The following is a 19,691-nucleotide window of genomic DNA, read 5'->3' on the forward strand; positions in this document are numbered from 1 at the left end:
AGGGCTTCTAAGAATGTCAAAGTCATTTTTCCACAGTGGCCTCATAGGAGCCCAACAAAAAGAAGAGCCTGGGGCGCCTGGGTGGCTCAGTGGGTTAAGCCGCTGCCTTCGGCTCAGGTCATGGTCCCAGGGTCCTGGGATCGAGTCCCGTATCCAGCTCTCTGCTCAGCAGGGAGCCTGCTTCCCTCTCTCTCTCTGCCTGCCTCTCTGTCTACTGGTGATCTCTGTCTGTCAAATAAACAAATAAAATCTTTAAAAAAAAAAAAAAGAAGAGCCTGTTGATCTTTTGTCTTAGTGAAGCCTAATAAAATCCATTTAAAATACAGTTGTTAAAACAACTAGCTTGAACTTAATGGGACAGAAACAATACAAAGTGAAAGGGGCTTGGGATCCCAAAACATCTCCAGGCTAAAAACAGTCTGAGAAATCTACTCAGCTATAAACACGGACTACCTTTCATGAAGAGGGGTGGGGAGGGGGGGCGGTGGAGCATGACTCAGTGTAGAACCAAGACCTCAGGATGCAAACATGCTACTTAGGAGCAGAAAGATACTAAAATTGGGTTCTGTATTATGTAATAATGTAACCCACTGGATATCACAACAGAGAAATTCTGCGAGAAACAAAATAAATTACATTCTTTTTAAAAAACTAAATCTTCAGGGGTGCCTGGGTGGCTCAGTGGGTTACAGCCTCTGCCTTCAGCTCAGGTCATGATCCCAGGGTCCTGGGATTGAGCCCCGCATCAGGCTTTCTGCCTGCCTCTCTGCTTACTTGTGATATCTGTCAAATAAATAAATAAAATCTTAAAAAAAAACCCTAAATATTCAAAACCTCATGTGTATTTTACAGTTTACCATCATTTTAATATTCAAACTAGCCACAATTCAAGTGCTCAGTTATGAGTGCTCAACATATTGCTGGTAACTATCTTATTAAACACTGAAGGTCCAGTCCATTAATTTCCACATTTAGGTGTAGTAATTGCTTTTAAACTCATTCTTTAAACATATGAAGTACTATGGGACAGGCATGGTAACAGAGGTAGTAACAGGTAAACTAGATAAAATCTGAACCCTCAGTTTTTATTTCCCAAAGATGATATAGCATATTTAATATACCAATGTGCAGAGCTTTGACAACATCCACAAATTTTGTTATGTAGTAACTTTTAAAAAATCATTTACTTCAATTGGGTTATAATACCATAGCTAATTTTATCTTTAAAATAATATTATGGGAAAGTTGAAATACATGAAAGTAGAGAAAATAAAACAAAATAAACAAAAACCATGTACCCAAGACACATCTTACCATCACTCTGACAAACAAGTTATCCATTCTAATTTTTCTTTTGCATAAGCATTTTTTAAAAGTTCCAGACATTAACATCGTCTTGTGTATAAACTTACCTCTAACATTTTTACATAACCACGATGCTATTATCACACCTAACAAAAACATAATTTTTAAATATTATCTAATGCTGTCCATACTCCCATTTCCCCAATTGTTATAAAAATGTCTTTACATGTTTGTTCAACTCGTGAATCTAATTCATTACATTTGATTGGTATGCATTTCTTCAGACTCATTTAATATCTTAGAGTTCCACCTCCCCTTTTTCAATGCCATTTTATTGCTTGAGAAGCTAGGTCATTCATCTTGTAGAATTACTCACATTTTAGATTAGTTTAATTGCTTCTTCTTCTATCATGTTCTTCTGTTCCCTGAATTTTCTCTAAAGTGGGAGTTAGATCTTGATGCTTAGATTCAGGTTCAATATTTGAGGGCAAGATGCATATGCTTTATTGTAACTCATTGGGGGTACAAAGTGTTTTATCCTACTTTTCATGAGATTAAAATCAATTGATGGGTATCTACTGGTCTTAACCTCTACTGAGAATTGTGCCTAGATCCACTATTTCATTATGTGTTGCAAAACTCTAATAAAGAATTTTAGCTCATCAACTTCTAGTTGCCCTAAAATACAGTTCAATAGGAAATGCAGGCTAAATGACTTTCCTTTCAATTATCATTTTTGGGATGAGTTAGGTGCCCTAGCAATCTCCACAGGTATATTATATAGATGGGAAGAATAGATGTGATACAATAGATAAGATCAAAAGCTCTCCTATAGTTACTCCTTTAAGAGTTTCTTTCTAGAACAAATTTCCTGAAGTTTAACATGGTTTTTAATGCTGAGGAAAGGCTTTTACAAATTCGTGAAATTAATATATCCTTTCCTTCAAATAAAACCTCTTATTTAGCTGAGTTCTAAGCATGAAGCAAAAGGGATTCCTATATTCAATAACTTCCCCTAGAATTTATTTTCTAATGCCCTTTAACACAAAATTCACAGTAGAAGGCTTTCCTATAATTACTTAGTTACATTATGAATTCGCTGATGGTAAGTTAGATGGGAATGTTGTCTAAATGCCTTTTTACATTCCTTACATTTGTATGGTTTTTCTCCAGAGTGAATTCTCTGATGTTGAATAAGTGATGAATGAAGTCTAAAGGCCTTTCCACACTCCTTACAGTCATAGGGTTTCTCACCAGTATGAATACTCTGATGCTGAGTAAGTTGTGACAGCAGTCTAAAAGTCTTCTCACATTCCTTACATTTATAAGGTTTCTCACCAAAATGAATACTCTGATGTTGAGTAAGTTGTGAAAACAGTCTAAAGGTCTTCCCACATTCCTTACAATCATAGGGTTTCTCTCCAATATGAATACCTTGATGTGAAATAAGTTCTGAGTAACGGCGAAAGAACTTCTGACATTCCTTACATTCATAAGGTTTCTCACCCGTATGAATTCTCTGATGGAGAGTCAGATGATAGCCACGACTAAAGGTCTTCCCACATTCTTTACAATCGTAGGGTTTCTCACCAGTGTGAATTCTCTGATGGAGAGTGAGTTGTTGCCGCACCCTAAAGGCCTTTCCACATTCCTTACATTCATAGGGTTTTTCACCAGTATGAAGTTTGTGATGTACTCGAAGGCCTGTACTACACAAAAAAGCCTGCCCGCAGTCCTTACACTCATAGCACTTCTCAGCAATATTAAGTCTCTGATGTCGTGTAAGGTGTGCGTACTGCCTAAAGGTCTTCCCACATTCCTTACATTCATAGGGTTTTTCACCAGTATGAATCCTTTGATGGAGATTAAGTTGTCCTCGCACTCTAAAGGCCTTCCCACATTCCTTACATTCATAGGGCTTCTCACCAATATGAGTTCTCTGATGTACTCGAAGATCTGCACCACATGTAAAGATCTTTCCACATTTTTTACATTCGAGGAGTTTGTCAGAAGTGTGAATTCTCTGATGTCGACTAAGATGGGCACACTGTCTAAAGGCTTTTCCACATTCTTTACATTCATAGGGCTTTTCACCAGTGTGAATTCTCTGATGGAAAGTAAGTTGTTGGCGCACTCTAAAGGCCTTCCCACAGTCCCCACATTCATAGGGTTTCTCTCTATTATGAATTCTCTGATACAGAGTAAGAGATGTGAGTTTTTTGTAGGTGGGCATTTTTTTCACTTGCCTGAAATATCCTTCTTGAGGATTTTCTCGTCCCTCAAACTTTTTATATTTATAATCTTTTCTGATAAAGGAGTCTTCAAGGCCACAACTTCTAATTCTTCCCATTATCTCCCACGGAGATAAATTCATTTCAAAAATATCCTTTTCTTGAAATAACTTTTTAGTGTCATATCTGGATTCTAAATCTGAAAGAAAACAAGATAAATACATGCTATTTTCTTATTCGAGAAAAAGTAAACCAGCAAATAAAAACTTTGTAATAGAAAAAAAAATAGAAAACTCAGTTGAAGTAAATGAGCTAAAAACCTCTAACGTAATCATGTATTTGATGCAGTTAGAGAATCTTTACTTTAATTTTTACTTATTTATTAGAAGATTTTATTTATTTATTTGAGAGACAGTGAGAGGGAGCAAGCGAGCATGCACACAAGAGGTGCACAGGGAGAGGGGGAAGCAGGCTCCCTACTGAGCAGAGAGCCCAATGCAGGACTCCATCCCAGGACCCTGGGATCATGACCTGAGCCACAGGCAGACACCTAACTGACTGAGCCAACCAGGCACCCCCTTAAATTTTTAAATGATTACTCCTTTTAAATAAAATAATGTACAAACATCGTATCATGAATAACATGGCTTCTGTTTACCATATCACCTTGTCATTGTCTCCTTTGTTCCCTATACTCCTATTCCACTAGCCTCCTTTCAGCTCCTAGAATATGTCATAATCTTTCTATTTCTTAGAGCTTTCACTGGCTATTAAATCTCCCAGAACTTGCCAGCTTGCATTCTCCACATAGTTGGGGTCCTTTTATCCTTTAGATACCATGTTAAAAATCAGACTATGCTGATTCCATCTAATTTATATCCTTTACTTTCTATCCCAGTAGAAATTTGTTCCTTGTTTCTTAGAAACACTTTTTCAATTTTGTTTTACAAATATATTCATAAATTTTCCTACTTTTTTATACTCTTTATTATCACAAAGCAGAACAAGTTATAAAACTCATCCTATGGAGAACGGGGCTGGCTCAGTTGGTGGAACATGTGACTCCTGATCTCGGGGTTGTGAGTTTGAGCCTCACTTCGGGTATAGAGATTACTTAAAAATAAAATCTTTAAAAAATAAAACAACTCCTTCTATAAAACTCAAAGCTTTTCATTAAAAAAACAGAACATTCTCAATGTGGATATAATGAAACGGACACTCTCATATATGCCCCTGACATTTAGAAGACATGCCAAATCAAGACTTTGCATTTTGAATATTCTCAGCTTGGATACTACAGCATGAACGCTGAGCTGTAATCTTATGATCTGTATAAACAAAAAGTCAGCCATTTTTGTTCGCAAATTTGTTTATGCCAGTTCTTATCCCTGCAAGCAACTAAGACCATCATTCCTATAAAAACAAAGCTGAATACTTTAGGATCTTGTTCTACTTTAAACAAACTGAAACTAGAAATAATAGCCTTCACAATGTATGTGTGATCTAATCAAGAAAGAACTGGCTGGACCTACAATGAAACAAAAGGCTGAACTTAAATATCAAAAGATTGGCCTACATTAAGAAATGTTAACGTTACAACTTTTAAGATATATGTAAAATATTTAACCATTTAAAAGTAATAAACCAGGGGTGCCTGGGTGGCTCAGCGGGTTAAAGCCTCTGCCTTCGGCTCAGGTCATGATCCCAGGGTCCTGGGATCAAGCCCCACATCGGGCTCTCTGCTCAGCAGGGAGCCTGCTTCCTTCTCTCTCTCTGCCTGCCTCTCTCCCTACTTGTGATCTCTACCTCTCAAGTAAATAAATAAAATCTTAAAAAAAAAAAAGTAATAAACCAAACACTAGTTTGGATTCTACTGAATCAAGAACTTTAGTAAACAACGACAATGTGCTAGCAAAATACTACCCCCTCTTAGATCAATATAAAAGAAGAAACGTTATTTCCATTTGCAGGGTATCAGCTTTAATTAAAGAGAAAATGAGGAGCATATTACCTGGTTATAAATTAATTTGTTTCCCAAGGAATGATGTCTTTAATCACCTTTTTTCTTTTGTTGATGCAAGAGGATATGGGATATGTATTTATGACAGAGGCAGTTTTAGTCACAATAACACCAGGGCGAATGTATTAAGAAATCTGTAAATATTAAAACCCTATAACCATGGAGTGTACTACTCAGAATCAATGCTGACCAAATACTGAGTAATCCATACTGAATTCCAATAAAATACTAAATAATCCTCATATTCTGCCAATAATCCTACTCTTTATTTCAACATGAAATCAGAAGCAATTGAAAGAAAAACATGTACTCTTCCCTTCACATTATTCAACCAACCTGTGTCCATATCCTTTTCATATGCATGGGTTTTCTTCATAAATTGGCTCCTACTCCTTCCTGTCTACTGAAGGTCATTCCTTACAAAATTATCCTCTCTACTCCATCAATTTTCTTCTCTTTGAAATCATTCCTTTCAACATATAAATATGTTCTAATACCTCACATCTTAAAAGACATTTCCTATATCCCATGTGTGTGCTTTTAGGGCAGAATTTCTCCAAGACTTGCATATACTTGTATTCACTGCTCTCTCACCTCTCATTTTCTTATTATTTTATCTCCCCATAACTTTAAAATAAAACTTTTTATACTACAGAGTATCTCTAACTTACACAAAAGTAGGACAGTATAATGAATATCCATGCATCTATGACCCAACCTCAACCACCACCAACCCGTGCCCAATCCAGGGCTGTATGCACACTCCAATCCACTTTCCTCACATTATTTGAAGGAAATCCCATATACTAATTTTTTCTGCTTAAAGGATTTATCTCTAATCATATACTATTATCCAAACCTAAAAACGTGAACAGTAATTCTTTAAGATTATAAGAAACAGTGTTCACACTTCCAATCATCTCAAACATAAAATTTTTTTTTTAAAGACTTTATTTATTTATTTGACAGAGAGAAATCACAAGTAGGCAGAGAGGCAGGCAGAGAGAGAGAGAGAGAGAGGAGGAAGCAGGCTCCCTGCTGAGCAGAGAGCCCGATGCGGGACTTGATCCCAGGACCCTGAGATCATGACCTGAGCCAAAGGCAGCGGCTTAACCCACTGAGCCACCCAGGCGCCCCTCAAACATAAAATTTTAAATAATTCAAAAATAGTAAATGGATCCCCCCAAAAAAGTCCATAGAGTACAACTGGTGGACAGGTCTTTTACATCTTTTAATCTAAAGGTTTTGCTGCTTTCTTTGAATTTCCCTTATAATTTATTTGTTGAAGAAACTATTTTTTGACCCTATAGGATTTCCTATTGCTTAATTTTGCTGACTATAATGCCAAGGTGAAGCAGAACATGTTTCTCTACCTTCTTTTTTTTTTTTTTTAAAGATTTTATTTATTTGAGAGAGAGAGAGCATGAGAGGAGAGAGGTCAGCTGGAGAAGCAGACTCCCTGCTAAGCAGGGAGCCCGATGTGGGACTCGATCCTAGGACTCCAGGATCATGACCTGAGCCAAAGGCAGTTGCTTAACAACTGAGCCACCCAAATGTCCCGTTCCTCTATCTTCTTCCCATAAATTGGCAGTTGCCTTTAGAAACATCAGATGTAGGACTAATTTTATTGGCAAAGTTATTTCATAGATGATACTGTATCCTTTCACTAGAAGAAACAGGTCTGATTATCCCCATTCCTGTGATGTTATCAGTATTGATGTTTAATGCCCACATCCAACTGTTCATTATGGGTTCCAAAATGGTAATATTCTAATTCTGTCATCTTTCATTTATTAAGAAAAACATCCCTCTATCTACTATTGGTACATTTCTTATAAGAAAAGGAAAATACTTCTTTTCCTTTATATTTCCCGAATTAGTTAAATCTCTAGTAGTTTCCAATGCTGAACAATCTGCTCTTAGTATCACTAAGAATTTGTGGAATTAAGCATATTTTATGTGTTATGTTACATTGCAGTTATGTGCAAAGATAATCAAGTGGTTCCATCTTTGATCAGCTGGAGCCTCTTATAACTGGTTCCTCTTCTCTGACCACCCTATCTAAAGTTACCCCTTTCAAGCCATCACAATTCTCCATTTTCTTACACTACTTACATTTCTTCATAACTTAATCACTTCATGATATTTGGTAATCCATTTGTTTATCTGTGTATTGTATGACTTCCCTACTACAATGTAAACTTCATGAAAAGAGAGCACCAGAGAAATATATATACAAAAGATGAACCAAAAACGAATTTGATCCAAAATACAGGTAAAATGGTTGCCATTATGAAGTTCCCCCCACTGAAATGACAGGGAAATATGAGAGTGAAGAAACAAGTAGTAAGTGGAAGTATAGATGAAATTTCCTTGCGGGCTCATGCAGAGATCTAAGTTTTCTTCCCAAGTTTCAGGTCTTCTCTTCATTATCAACGTCTATGGGGTGTGTTTCCTTGCCAACCAGCAGGCTGTGCCATGCCAGAACCACGAATCTCTGCCTGATTAGCATTTACTCACCAAGGCTCCTTCTTCTTCTCTCATCCCTCACAACCATCCAGGGTTCTTTCCCTTGCTCTAGTAGGGTGATCACATCTGGCTTAGAAATGGAACATCCTGCTTGAAAAAACATAACGGTACATAATAAAGAAAGAATTAACTTGATCGAGCCTTCAGGGACTGAAAAACATTCGTATTGGTGTTACTTCAGGACCACAAAGAACAATAAGAACAGAGAAATAGGAACACTGTCTTACTTTAATTTAAACTCATATAGTCTCTTTCTTGAGAGGAAGTAATGATTTTTTGAGTTTTTTTGAGGAAGTATTGATTTGAGAGCATTGGCTTCAAATCCTCCCTCTGCCTCCTGGGTCACTATGGCCTCAGTTTTCTCAGTTGTTAAAAGGAGGTATTATGTCTACCCATTGGACTGTTGTAAGGTTTGATTTTATAAATGTAAAGTGCCTGGATGAGTACTTAGTACATAGTAAACACTGTACATACTTATTAGATACTTTTATTAGGTATTTTGCTAAGAGGAAAATAATTAGTTTCTTACCAGGATATACATCTAATATTAAATGCAAAAATTCATGTATTTTAAACTTTTAATCACAAATCAATTAAAAGGTAGTTATGTCTGCTGGGGTAAACTGAATGTGTCAATTTGAGTTTTAACAAACTGTTGACTGAACCCAGCAACATATATGTTGTATAAGCTTTTTAAATAGATATGGGGAGCCAGAATCTCTAGTCTTCCCACTCACATTACAAGTGAATAACAGATAACAGGCCATCTAGAGCAATAAGAAACCTGATTTCTTTGACAATGGTTTTGCTGTGAAGTGTCTGAGAATTTATATCTAGCTGTCACTAAAGAGGAGTAATTACAGAAAAGGCACAGAAAGACATAAAGGTCACTGGATTATGGGGGAAGCTAAAGTGCTATTTAATTGCTTAACAACAACAGGTGCCTATTCCTAACTACAAAGAAGATATTCAGCTAGTTTCTAGGAAGAAATTCAGTCCTGTGAATTTCTAAATTATATGACACAGATAAGCTTACCCACTGACACCAAGTTGCTATAGTTCTCTAGTATCACATCTCTGTACAAATTCCTCTGATATGAGTTCAGGCATTCCCACTCTTCCTGAGAAAAGTCTACGGCCACATCTCTGAACATCACCAAATGCTGAAATGACAAACCCGTGTATTATTTCTAAAATTATTTATTTCTCTAAAGGGCCAATATTTAAGCTTTGCATGCCACATATGATCTGTTTCATATCCTTCCCCTTTCCCTTCTTTTTTAAAACAATTCTTTCAAAACATAATGAGCTCAAAGGCTGAAAAAAACAGGCCAAGGAACGAATCTGGCTCAAATTGTAGTCTGCCAACCACTGCTAAAGAAAATACTTCATATATATACCATCGGATACCTAATTTTACTTATTTCTAGGTATGTTCACAAAGTTCATCAGAATTTCACAAATAACTGAAATAGCGTTCATAAGAACACTGCTTGCATTGGGCCTAAGTGGGCCTAAAAAAATTCTCAATAAATGTATGCTTTATTCTAACCTCTCTTCCTTAAAGGATTAGAGGGGAAAAAACAGATGGATTTCTTTTCCTCCAAATGAACCATTAAATCTCTATTTTTAAAAAGTACAGTCTGTGTGAAATTACAGAATTTCTTCCAGACCTGACTTCATCACTATAGCATTTTTCTTTGTTATAACAAATACTTTACTGAATGTTTTTAATTTACTAAAAAATAGTCCATTTGTGTTAGACTTGGGAATGATTATATTTAGGTATTTCTATACTTTTAAAGGTATTAAGTTATATTTAGAATTTAGGTTACACAAAATCTCTGAAGCTGCAATGTCCAATATGCTGGCTTATACATGTTATTATCGAACACTTAAATTGTGGCTAGTCCAAATTTAGATATGGTATAATTCAAAAATACATACCAGATATAAAAAACTTTAGAAAGAAAAACAAACATAAAACACTTTTGAAATGGTAATATTTTGGTGCCGTATATATATAAATTTTGGCTATATTGAGTTAAATAAAACATTAAAATTAACTGCATGGGGCGCCTGGGTGGCTCAGTGGGTTAAGCCGCTGCCTTCGGCTCAGGTCATGATCTCAGGGTCCTGGGATTGAGCCCCTCATTAGGCTCTCTGCTCAGCAGGGAGTCTGCTTCCCTCTCTCTGTCTCTGCCTGCCTCTCTGTCTACTTGTGATCTCTGTCTGTCAAATAAACAAATAAAATCTTTAAAAAAAAAAAATTAACTGCATGTGTTATTTTTTAATGTAACTTCAAAAAAGTTCAAGATTATATAAGTGCCTCGCATATTATTCTATACTTTTTATGAGACTGACATGCTGCCAACTGCCCTTAAGAAAGTACTAATTCTACGTTTTAAAAATACCCCCACTAGAAAATTTTAAATTATACAGGTCACTCACATTATAATTCTTTTGGACAATGCTACTCTAGTGTTCTCCACTACTAAGAGTCTAAGATCAAACAACTCCCTCTAGGGACTTCACTTCTACCTTATCTCTGCTCTAGACAAAGACTGAACACAGTCAATACACTGAATTATTTGGTCAACAGACACATGGACATGGGTGGAAAAGAGTGAAGCACATGGGAGGGGCCTGGCTGCCTGGTTCCATCCCTTACTAGAATGGGAAAGACTGAGGAAAAGCTATTGGACAGGGCTGTTAGGAACTTTCTGGATAGTTAATGAGAATTTTCACATAACCTGAAAAACATTACAGTGCTTCAAACAGAAACACCAACTTACATGAGCCATGATTTTAGATTCCAAGAATTGGTCAGTTTTCCTCAAAGGCCATTTACTAGAGAAGCAGAGTCCACAGAAGCTAGAGCTGGGGGAAGAAGGTGAAGCCGTAAGACTACAATTGCCTCAGAACTCTCCAATTTTAAAACGTCACACTATTTCTCCCTTCCTACACTCCTCCCTGCTCCAACACACAGACAATGAGAGATAAGAGGTAGTTTAGAAAAATACATGTCCTCCTCAAAACCACAGGAAAATCAGTTGCACAAGGACATACAGAGAGTAGAGACTTGCCCTGGAAGATCATGTCCAGACACTTTAGCAGGAGGGTTTCTAATTAGTCCCCTACCCTAGGGAGGCTGATCTGGAACTGAGCACGGGCTGCCCAGGCCTGTCCTGAGCAGATCCATCTCCCTCCATTCCCACCTTCCCAGCTGAGAAGTGGTTGTTACATCATCTGAACCAGACATCTTTCCAAGACTCAGGAATGTGGTTGGCCTCCCTAAATGTAGAAAGAGAAAATACTCTGGGGGCACCTGGGTGGCTCAGTGGGTTGAGCCTCTGCCTTCAGCTTGGGTCATGATCTCAGGGTCCGGGCATCAAGTCCGGCATCGGACTCTCTGCTCAGTGGGGAGCCTGCTTCCCACCCCCCTCTGCCTGCCTCTCTGCCTACTTGTGATCTCTGTCAAATAAATAAATAAAATCTTTAGAAAAAAATACTCTGGACAAGAGTTTCCCAAACTTTGCTAGACACTGGAACTGCCTGCAGATCTTTAAAATATACTGATGCCTGGCTCCTAGCTCCCAAACATTTTTATTTCATTAGTATAGAGTGTGACCTGGGAATCAGGATTTTTAAATCTCCCTCAGATTTTATAAAATTTCTGATAGGTCATCATAATGGGCAACAAAGTTTGATGATTAAACTTTGTGTACATCAGAATCACCTGGAGGGCTTATTAAAACTCAGTTTGCAGGGCCTCACTCTTAGAGTTTGGCATTCAGTAGAGGTGTAGGGTCGGGCTTGAGAATTTGCGGTTCTAAAAAATTCCCAAGTGATTCACAGACCTGTACCCCTGGGGATAAAAATATATTATATGTTTATTTAAAATAAATAAATAAATAAATAAACAAGTAAAAATTAAAAAAAAAATTTAAAGTCAATGCATTCATGTGGAAAGAAATTTAAAAAAAAAAAAAAAAGTTTCCAAGTGATACTGATGTTACTGGTCCTACTGACACAATTTGAGAACTACTTGTATATAGCCCATGCTAGCAGAATTTATCATGACAAAACTATACTTGCACACTGGAATCCCTCCCTGGGGGAAGGGTGAACTACCATTCCCAAACCCTCAGAGCTCACCAGTCACCATTTGCCTGTTCAGAATCATCAATACTGCCTATAGAATCTCATTTATCAACCCATCTCTCTTGGTACCCAGGCTGGGAAAAGTGAATTTGTGAAACCTAAGCATGACTAATTCTCTAGAAAGTAGAAACAACTTATTAGTTAAAACTAGCTAGTGGGGTACCTGGGTGTCTCAATGGGTTAAGTCTCTGCCTTTGGCACAGGTCATGATCCCAGGGTCCTGGGATTGAGCCCCATATCAGGCTCTCTTCTCAGTGGGGAGTCTGCTTTCCCTTCTTTCTCTGCCTACTTGTGATAGCTCTCTGTCAAATAAATAAATAAAATCTTAAAAAAAAAAAACACCTCACTAGTAACTAAGGAAATGCATATTAAAGGAACTAGACGGGCGCCTGGGTGGCTCAGTGGGTTGGGCCGCTGCCTTGGGCTCGGTTCATGATCTCGGGATCCTGGGATCGAGTCCCTCGTAGGGCTCTCTGCTCAGCAGGGGGCCTGCTTCCCTTCCTCTCTCTCTGCCTGCCTCTCTGCCTACTTGTAATCTCTCTCTGTCAAATAAATAAATAAAATCTTTAAAAAAAAAAATAAAGGAACTGGACTGGCAGATTTGAAAAATTGATGATACTTATTACTAAATGGAAGGGAAATGAATACTCATAGTACGATATAGAAAGAATATGTGTAAAGAGTTTATAATGGGACCAAAAAAAGCTACAGAGAACCTAAATATCCTTTAGCAGGTTAAATAAATTATCGTGTTCACACAATGGCACTAAAAACCCACTAAAAATGAGGATGCCTGACTAGCTCAGTCGGAAAGCATATGACTCTTAACCTCAGGGTCATGAGTTCAACACCCATGGTGAGTGTAGAGGTTAGTAAAAAAAATAAACAAACATTTAAAAAATAACTTTTTAATTAAAAAAAAACACTAAAAATGAAGGTAAAATTCTATCTGATATCGTGGAAAGATGATCACTACAAATTGTCAGGAGAAGGTAGGTTAGAAAATAATTTTGGGGGGCGCCTGAGTGGCTCAGTGGGTTAAATCCTCTGTCTTCGGCTCAGGTCATGATCCCAGGGTCCTGGGATCGAGCCCCATATCTGGCTCTGCTCGGTGGGGAGCCTGCTTCCCCCTCACTCTCTGCCTGCCTCTCTGCCTGCTTATAATCTCTGTCAAATAAATGAACAAAATCTAAAAAAAAAAAGAAAAGAAAAGAATTTTATACTATAATTGTACATTTGACAGAAAAACTACATACATACACATACATGAACACACAGGTTCATAAAACAATCTGGGAATGGAGTTAGAATAAAATTTTATTGTGTTACCTCTACTTGATGATATCCCAGGTGATCTTTATCTTGTTCTCTAACGGTTTGTATCACATACCTGGACATAAATTTAAAATAGTTCTGCAAGGAATATTATATTACAAAAAGCCCCAAAAGTTACATCACTGCTATCCTTTTCCCTAGCTTCTAAATCTAAAAACTACCTCTCAGCTATTTCTTTTGGTATTTAACTCCATACATTTAACATGCTACATTTTTACTTCTGAATTTTTAGTTTTAGTCACTCTTTGCTGAAATTAAATTAATTTTGTTTTTTGTAAGCTTAATTTTCTAGGAAATTATCATTCATTCATTTCTCAAACTCTCACCCAAATCAGGAGGACAAATGAAGTTTTTGGCATAACAAAGCAGACTGGTCTATTTCATGTTGTGAGAATCCTTCAGAAATTCAGCCAAACATTTCAGAGTGTCCCTGTAACCCACCTGGTAAAAGGCAATGCCGTATTCCGTAGTGTTCCTCTCTTTGAGATCCTGCCTAACCATGAAGTGAAAATTTGAGTAAGTAATAGCACACAGAAAGCCTGTTGAAGGAATTGCTCAGGCAGTCTGAACATTACTGCCCAATAGCTTATTTCTTATGTGATTTATAAAACATCCATAAAATAGAATACTAAAGTTATCATTAAATACTAAGTTCTAGAAGACTGTTAAGGAATAGAAAGTATTCAAGATATACTGAAAGAAAAAAAAATCAGTTTATAAAACAATATATAATATGATTAGCTATTTTAAATCATTAATGTGAAACAGACCTCAGTAGATGGGTGAAAATTTCCCTATTTCCATTCTGACACTTACAATTAACTTTAAATTATAATTAAGTCTCTCAATTTAAATGTTATTTCTATCACAAGAATTATAATTACTTGGAAGATTTCTCAAATAAGAAGGGGGATGCTGGGATTTTACCTTTCTCCATATACCCATGATAATCCATGAGGGTACTGAATGTCTCTTAAACTAATAACTAGAGGTCTTGATTTCTTTTAAATTTTCTATTAGGGTTACCCCATTATTTGGAAATAAAACCATACACAAAAACACATGCTTATAGAAATATTTTGAGAAAATATGCTATAAATATTAATAGTGATTATTTCTGGATGTTGAGACCATGGATAATTGTAATCTCTTCCCTTTTAGGTCCTTTGGTTACTTATTATTTTACACGCCTACATTAACTCCACCAGAAATATTGTTTTAAAAAGCATTCCCCGGGGCGCCTGGGTGTCTCAGTGGGTTAAAAAGCCTCTGCCTTCGGCTAAGGTCAGGATTCCAGGGTCCTGGGATCGAGCCCCGCATTGGGCTCTCTGTTCAGCGGTTAGCCTGCTTCTACCTCTCTTTCTCTGCCTGCCTCTCAGCCTACTTGTGATCTCTGTCTGTCAAATAAATAAAATCTTAAAAAAAAAACACCATTTCCGGGGGCGGGGGGGGGGGGGGGCACCTGGGTGGCTCAGTGGTTTGGGCCTCTGCCTTCGGCTCAGGTCGTGATCTCACAGTCCTGGGATGGAGCCCTGCAATGGGCTCTCTGCTCAGCGGGGAGTCTGCTTCCCTCTCTCTCTCTGCCTGCCTCTCTGTCTACTTGTGATCTGTCAAATAAAAAAATAAAAAATTTTTTTAAAAAAGCCATTCCCATTAAAAAGAATTTTTTATTTCTCACAGTCATTTTTTATTTCTTATAGTCATTAAGAAACTGTCATTAAATAGGCCTACATAAATGGTAACAACAAGGAAAACAATGTGACTGAAAGAATAATTCCTACCAATTCTTTCTTTTAAATTCCTACCAATTCTTGAATACTGTCTCTCATCAATACCTGAGATCCTTCTGTGAAGGATCACAATGCTTTTCCAAAGTGATTATGAGAGAGAAAAACAAATGCTTATTTCACAGCAGCTGCTCAATAACTTGAGCTTAACCTTCCCAGGCTCCAGTCAATACACCAGTTATTAAATCCCTGCAATGTGGGCGCCTGGGTGGCTCAGTGGGTTAAGCCTCTGCCTTCAGCTTGGATCATGATCTCAAGGTCCTGGGATCCAGCCCCGCATCCCGCTCTGTGCTCAGCAGGGAGCCTGCTTCCCCCACTCCCTCTCTCTGCCTGCCTCTCTGCCTACTTGTGATCTCTGTCTGTCAAATAAATAAGTACAATCTTAAAAACAAACAAATAAATAAATAAATCCCTGCAATGTATCTTATAAATTGTGTTTATGATACATATATAACTTAACAATTTCTCAAATATTTTTATTCATAAAGATCCTTTTCAATATTATATTTATACATAAATATTTTCCTGATGATTAACTAAATTACTAATAAATGTAATTTTTAGTATTGCATAACATTCTACCACAGGGATGGAGTGTGAGTTACTTAATCATTTCCATATTGCTGGATACTACTTTTATAAAAGGTTATCCCAAAAGCCATTCCTAGTTATACCAGATTTTTATTCTATAGTAGTAAGAATCAATCTTGTTGGGTCTTATATAACTTTGATGATATTATGAAATGATAGATTTCCTCCCCACCAAATTACCTGCTGACAAATATATGTAACAATCCTGTACATAATCTTAGATTTTTGTCATCCTGAAAACCTATAAACAGAGTCCAAAGACTTCACATTAAGAATCTCTCTTTTGCGGAGCACCTGGATGGCTTAGTGGATTAAGTGTCTGATTTCAGCTCAGGTCATGGTCTCAGGGTCCTGGGATGGAGCTTTCCCCTTTGGCCCCACTCTCCCCATGGCTCCAAGTTCACTGGAGCGGCTCCCTCTGCACCACCCCCACCACTCCTGCACATTCTCTCTCTCTCCCTCTAATAAATAAAATCTTTTTTTAGGAAAAGAATCCCTGTTTTGGTCCATTCCAGTGTCTGATTCATTTTCCTGCTTGCAAGCATCCATCCTAATTAATCTCACATTTTTGTTACTCTTTTTTTTTTTTCCTAAGATTTTATTTATTTGACAGACAGAGATCACAAGTAGGCTAGAGAGGCAGGCAGAGAGAGAGGTGGGGTGGGGGTGGGGGGTGGGCAGGCTCCCCGCTGAGCAGAGAGCCCTATGTGGGGATGTGGGGCTAGATCCCAGGACTCTGGGATCATGAGCTGAGCCGAAGGCAGAGGCTTTAACCCACTGAGCCACCCAGGCGCCCCACATTTTCATTACTCTTGAGAATACAGAAAGCTGATATGGAATGACTAAGAATCATCATTTAAAACCAACAGCTAAGGGACACCTGGGTGGCTCAGTGGGTTAAAGCAGCTGCCTTCGGCTCAGGTCATGATCCCAGCGTCCTGGGATTGAGTCCCACATCGGGCTCCTTGCTCTGCGGGGAACCTGCTTCTCCCTCTGCCTCTGCCTGCCATTCTGTCTGCCTGTGCTCACTCTCTCTCCCTGATAAATAAATAAAATCGTTTAAAAAAAAAAAAAAACCCAACAGCTAATATTAGTTAAGCACTCTTCTCATGTGCCTGGTACTCCTCTAAGAGCGTTAAGAGATATTAATTTAGGCAATCTTTAAAACCGCCCTGTGAGGTATATATTATTGTAATTCTGGATTTACAGATGAAGAAACTGGGACTAAAAATATTGCTTAGACTCACTCAGATTTAAGTAGCAAGCAGGATTCAAATTCCTTTAATCTAGGTTCAAAAAATATTTTTTTAAGATTTTATTTATTTATTTGACAGAGATAGAGAGAGAGATCACAAGCAGGCAGAGGGAGAGGGGAAAGCAGGCTCCCTGCTGGCTCCATCCCAGAACCCTGAGACCGTGATCCCAGCAGAAGGCAGAGGCTTACCCCACTGAGCCACCCAGGTGCCCCTAGGTTCAAAATTCTTAAACACCTTATATACCTGAGTCTACTGAAAACACAGCCCAAACAAATTCATGCTACAAACTTTCAGTCATAAGATGAGTAAGTTCTGAAGACCAAAAGTACAGCACAGTTACTGTATAATACATCTAAAATTTGCTAGGAGAGTAGATCTTAAGTTTTCTCACCACACACAAAAGTAGCTCTGAGGTGATGGACCTTAATTAATTAGTCTGACTGTGGTAAACATTCCATTCCACAATGTATGCATATACTGAAGCATGTTGTACACCTTAAATATATACCATTTTGTATTTGTGAAAAATAAGCAAAACAAACCCATGCAACCAAACCTCCAACCACATCTGCCTGGTAGTAAAAATTTACAATCACGGAGTCCTTTGGAAAAAAAATCCCCACCCCTAATCTGGAATCACTGAAGGTATCTAAACAAACCCTCAACTACTCCTTAAGAAACCACAGTCGAAAACAAAGCACGAACACACTGACTTCCCAAAGCGGTATTTCCACAATCAGAATCCTTAAGAAAAAGTGCTCACAAAGCAACTGAATATATAGCATACGGTTAACTAACAGCAGAATTGCACTAAATAGACATTAGAGAGCGTTACCTATTAATTAGGTCCCCTGCCGTTATCTACACAGGGAAATCTTAAAGCCCAAATGGATGAATAGACCATTCTTAAGCAGCACATTCCAAGGGAAGAAAATCAAGAAGCCCAGTGTTCTGAAAATCAAATGCATTTCACGGAAACAAAGAGCAGCACAAACTCACACAGAACCTGGCTTGCCGAGGCGCCGAGGCGATTCCTTTCACTTCAAAGGCCTTCTCCGGAGACTGGCAGGGCTGGGGAAGCAGACAGTGTTCATTAACACCCCAGGCTTTTCTTGATCGGTTAGAAACCACCCTCCGTGCCCTGCGACCCTCCCTAACCACCAGAGTTATGCACAAACGGAAACGAGAGGTTCCGTGTCCAGGTTCGCGGCTCTGCGAACGCGGTAGTTCGGACATCGCCAGGGCTCACCCCGTGGGACGGCCCACCGCGTTGTCTTCTGTCCAGCGGATACTCCGGACCTCAGAGGTCAGCCCTGAATCTAGCTCCAGCGTTTTCAGGGGACCTTTATTCTGGGGCTCCACCTCCGACTGCCCTCTACCGCCGGGCCTAGGTGGTTGAGGAGAAAAGCGAGGAGCGTAGGACCCCGAGGAGCGTAGGACCGCAATTCTCGCTTTGCAGAATAGGCCGCGCCCACAAACCCGGCCCGGCCCCGTCACTGCCGCACGAGTTTATATCCACCCGGTCCGGGTCTCCTCACTCTGGAGGAATCGCCCAGTAGTCCGAGGCCCCAGGACCCACCCCCAAGTCCGGTCCGCAGAATCCGGCCCTTCCCGTACTCGTTTCTTTCCGAAAAGCAGCGGCCACAGCAAAGCCGGGCTCCGCGCGACCCCGCCGCGAACGGCTCTGACGACCACCCAGCCTTCAAATCTCCAAGCTTCCAGATAGCCTATCGCGGCACGAGTGCGCAGGCGCGCAAGGGGCGGGGACAAGTGTCTCGGTTCTTCAGGAAGGGCTGGCCGGGAAGAATGGGGCCTGACCGTCAGCTTTCCAAGTGGAGAAGTAGAGTTCCGGCAGGGCCAGGGTTTCTCAAGCCTTCAAAGGTGACCCTGTGAGTGACCGGTGCTACCGAGGATAATCCGAGCCTGCTCCCTTTTTGGAAATGTAGTCCAAAATCACTGTGTATTCTAGTTTTCTACTTTTGGCTCTAGGCTCGGTCCCCCCGTTTGTGCCGCGAACGCCGCCCTCGAGCACCGAGCGCTGAGGCTTCGGGGAGTTGTCGTTTCTGTCCAGAGTACGCAGGCGCGGGAGTAGGTTGGGGGTGGGGCGAACCCTGACCTTTACTGAAGTTGGGGAGACTCTTGGAGCAACAACCATTGGAGCCTGCGCCTGGCTTGGGGCCTCTCCAGATCTTTATTTAGGCTTGAAGGGATGACCCTGAGCGATAACCAGTGCTCTGCTCATGGTTCATGTGTTGTTTGCTGGGCTACTGGCGTGGTGTCTCTAGTGCCTGAGTGTGTGATCGAAGACCGGGTTTGTTTTTTCCTGCTTGGAGCTGTTTCCCCGCATATGTGCCAGTCTTTCAATGCACCAGGAAGGACTGGGAAGGCACCACAGAGAATACTGTGCGTGATTATGCTTGACAGTGATGCCAGGTTTGTCTGAAGTCTCTGTGGTTTGTGGCATTAAAAAAAT

The 19,691-nt window shown here is 39.2% G+C and overlaps 1 protein-coding gene across 12 annotated transcripts; it reads right to left on the reverse strand.

The window, feature by feature from the left end:
* Nucleotides 1-842: 842 nt before the first annotated feature.
* Nucleotides 843-19,287, reverse strand: ZFP30 (ZFP30 zinc finger protein). Of its 12 annotated transcripts, XM_032325654.1 has the most exons (8): nucleotides 18,468-19,287; nucleotides 18,218-18,289; nucleotides 13,911-14,014; nucleotides 13,579-13,639; nucleotides 10,881-10,965; nucleotides 9,122-9,248; nucleotides 8,077-8,175; nucleotides 843-3,735 (listed from the first exon to the last, which is right to left on the reverse strand). In XM_032325654.1, the coding sequence occupies exons 5-8, from the start codon at nucleotides 10,887-10,889 to the stop codon at nucleotides 2,381-2,383; spliced, it is 1,590 nt and encodes a 529-aa protein (XP_032181545.1). In that variant the 5' UTR covers nucleotides 10,890-10,965; nucleotides 13,579-13,639; nucleotides 13,911-14,014; nucleotides 18,218-18,289; nucleotides 18,468-19,287; the 3' UTR covers nucleotides 843-2,380. The 12 variants fall into 12 exon arrangements, with proteins under 12 accessions (XP_032181545.1, XP_032181549.1, XP_032181546.1 ...); XM_032325658.1 differs by lacking the exon at nucleotides 13,911-14,014 and having other exon boundaries at nucleotides 18,225-18,289; nucleotides 18,836-19,287; XM_032325655.1 differs by lacking the exon at nucleotides 13,911-14,014 and having other exon boundaries at nucleotides 18,836-19,287.
* Between the last annotated feature and the right edge of the window lie 404 nt (nucleotides 19,288-19,691).

The sequence above is a fragment of the Mustela erminea genome, chromosome 19 (assembly GCF_009829155.1).
Source record: "Mustela erminea isolate mMusErm1 chromosome 19, mMusErm1.Pri, whole genome shotgun sequence".
NCBI lineage: Eukaryota > Metazoa > Chordata > Mammalia > Carnivora > Mustelidae > Mustela > Mustela erminea.

Coding starts and splice junctions, on each gene's coding strand:
- ZFP30 (XM_032325658.1), bottom strand. Junction 8,176..9,121: donor TAGCAACTTGGTGTCAGTGG/GTAAGCTTATCT, acceptor TGTTTTTTCAAG/CAGGATGTTCCATTTCTAAG. Junction 3,736..8,076: donor GAGAAGAAGAAGGAGCCTTG/GTGAGTAAATGC, acceptor GTTTTCTTTCAG/ATTTAGAATCCAGATATGAC.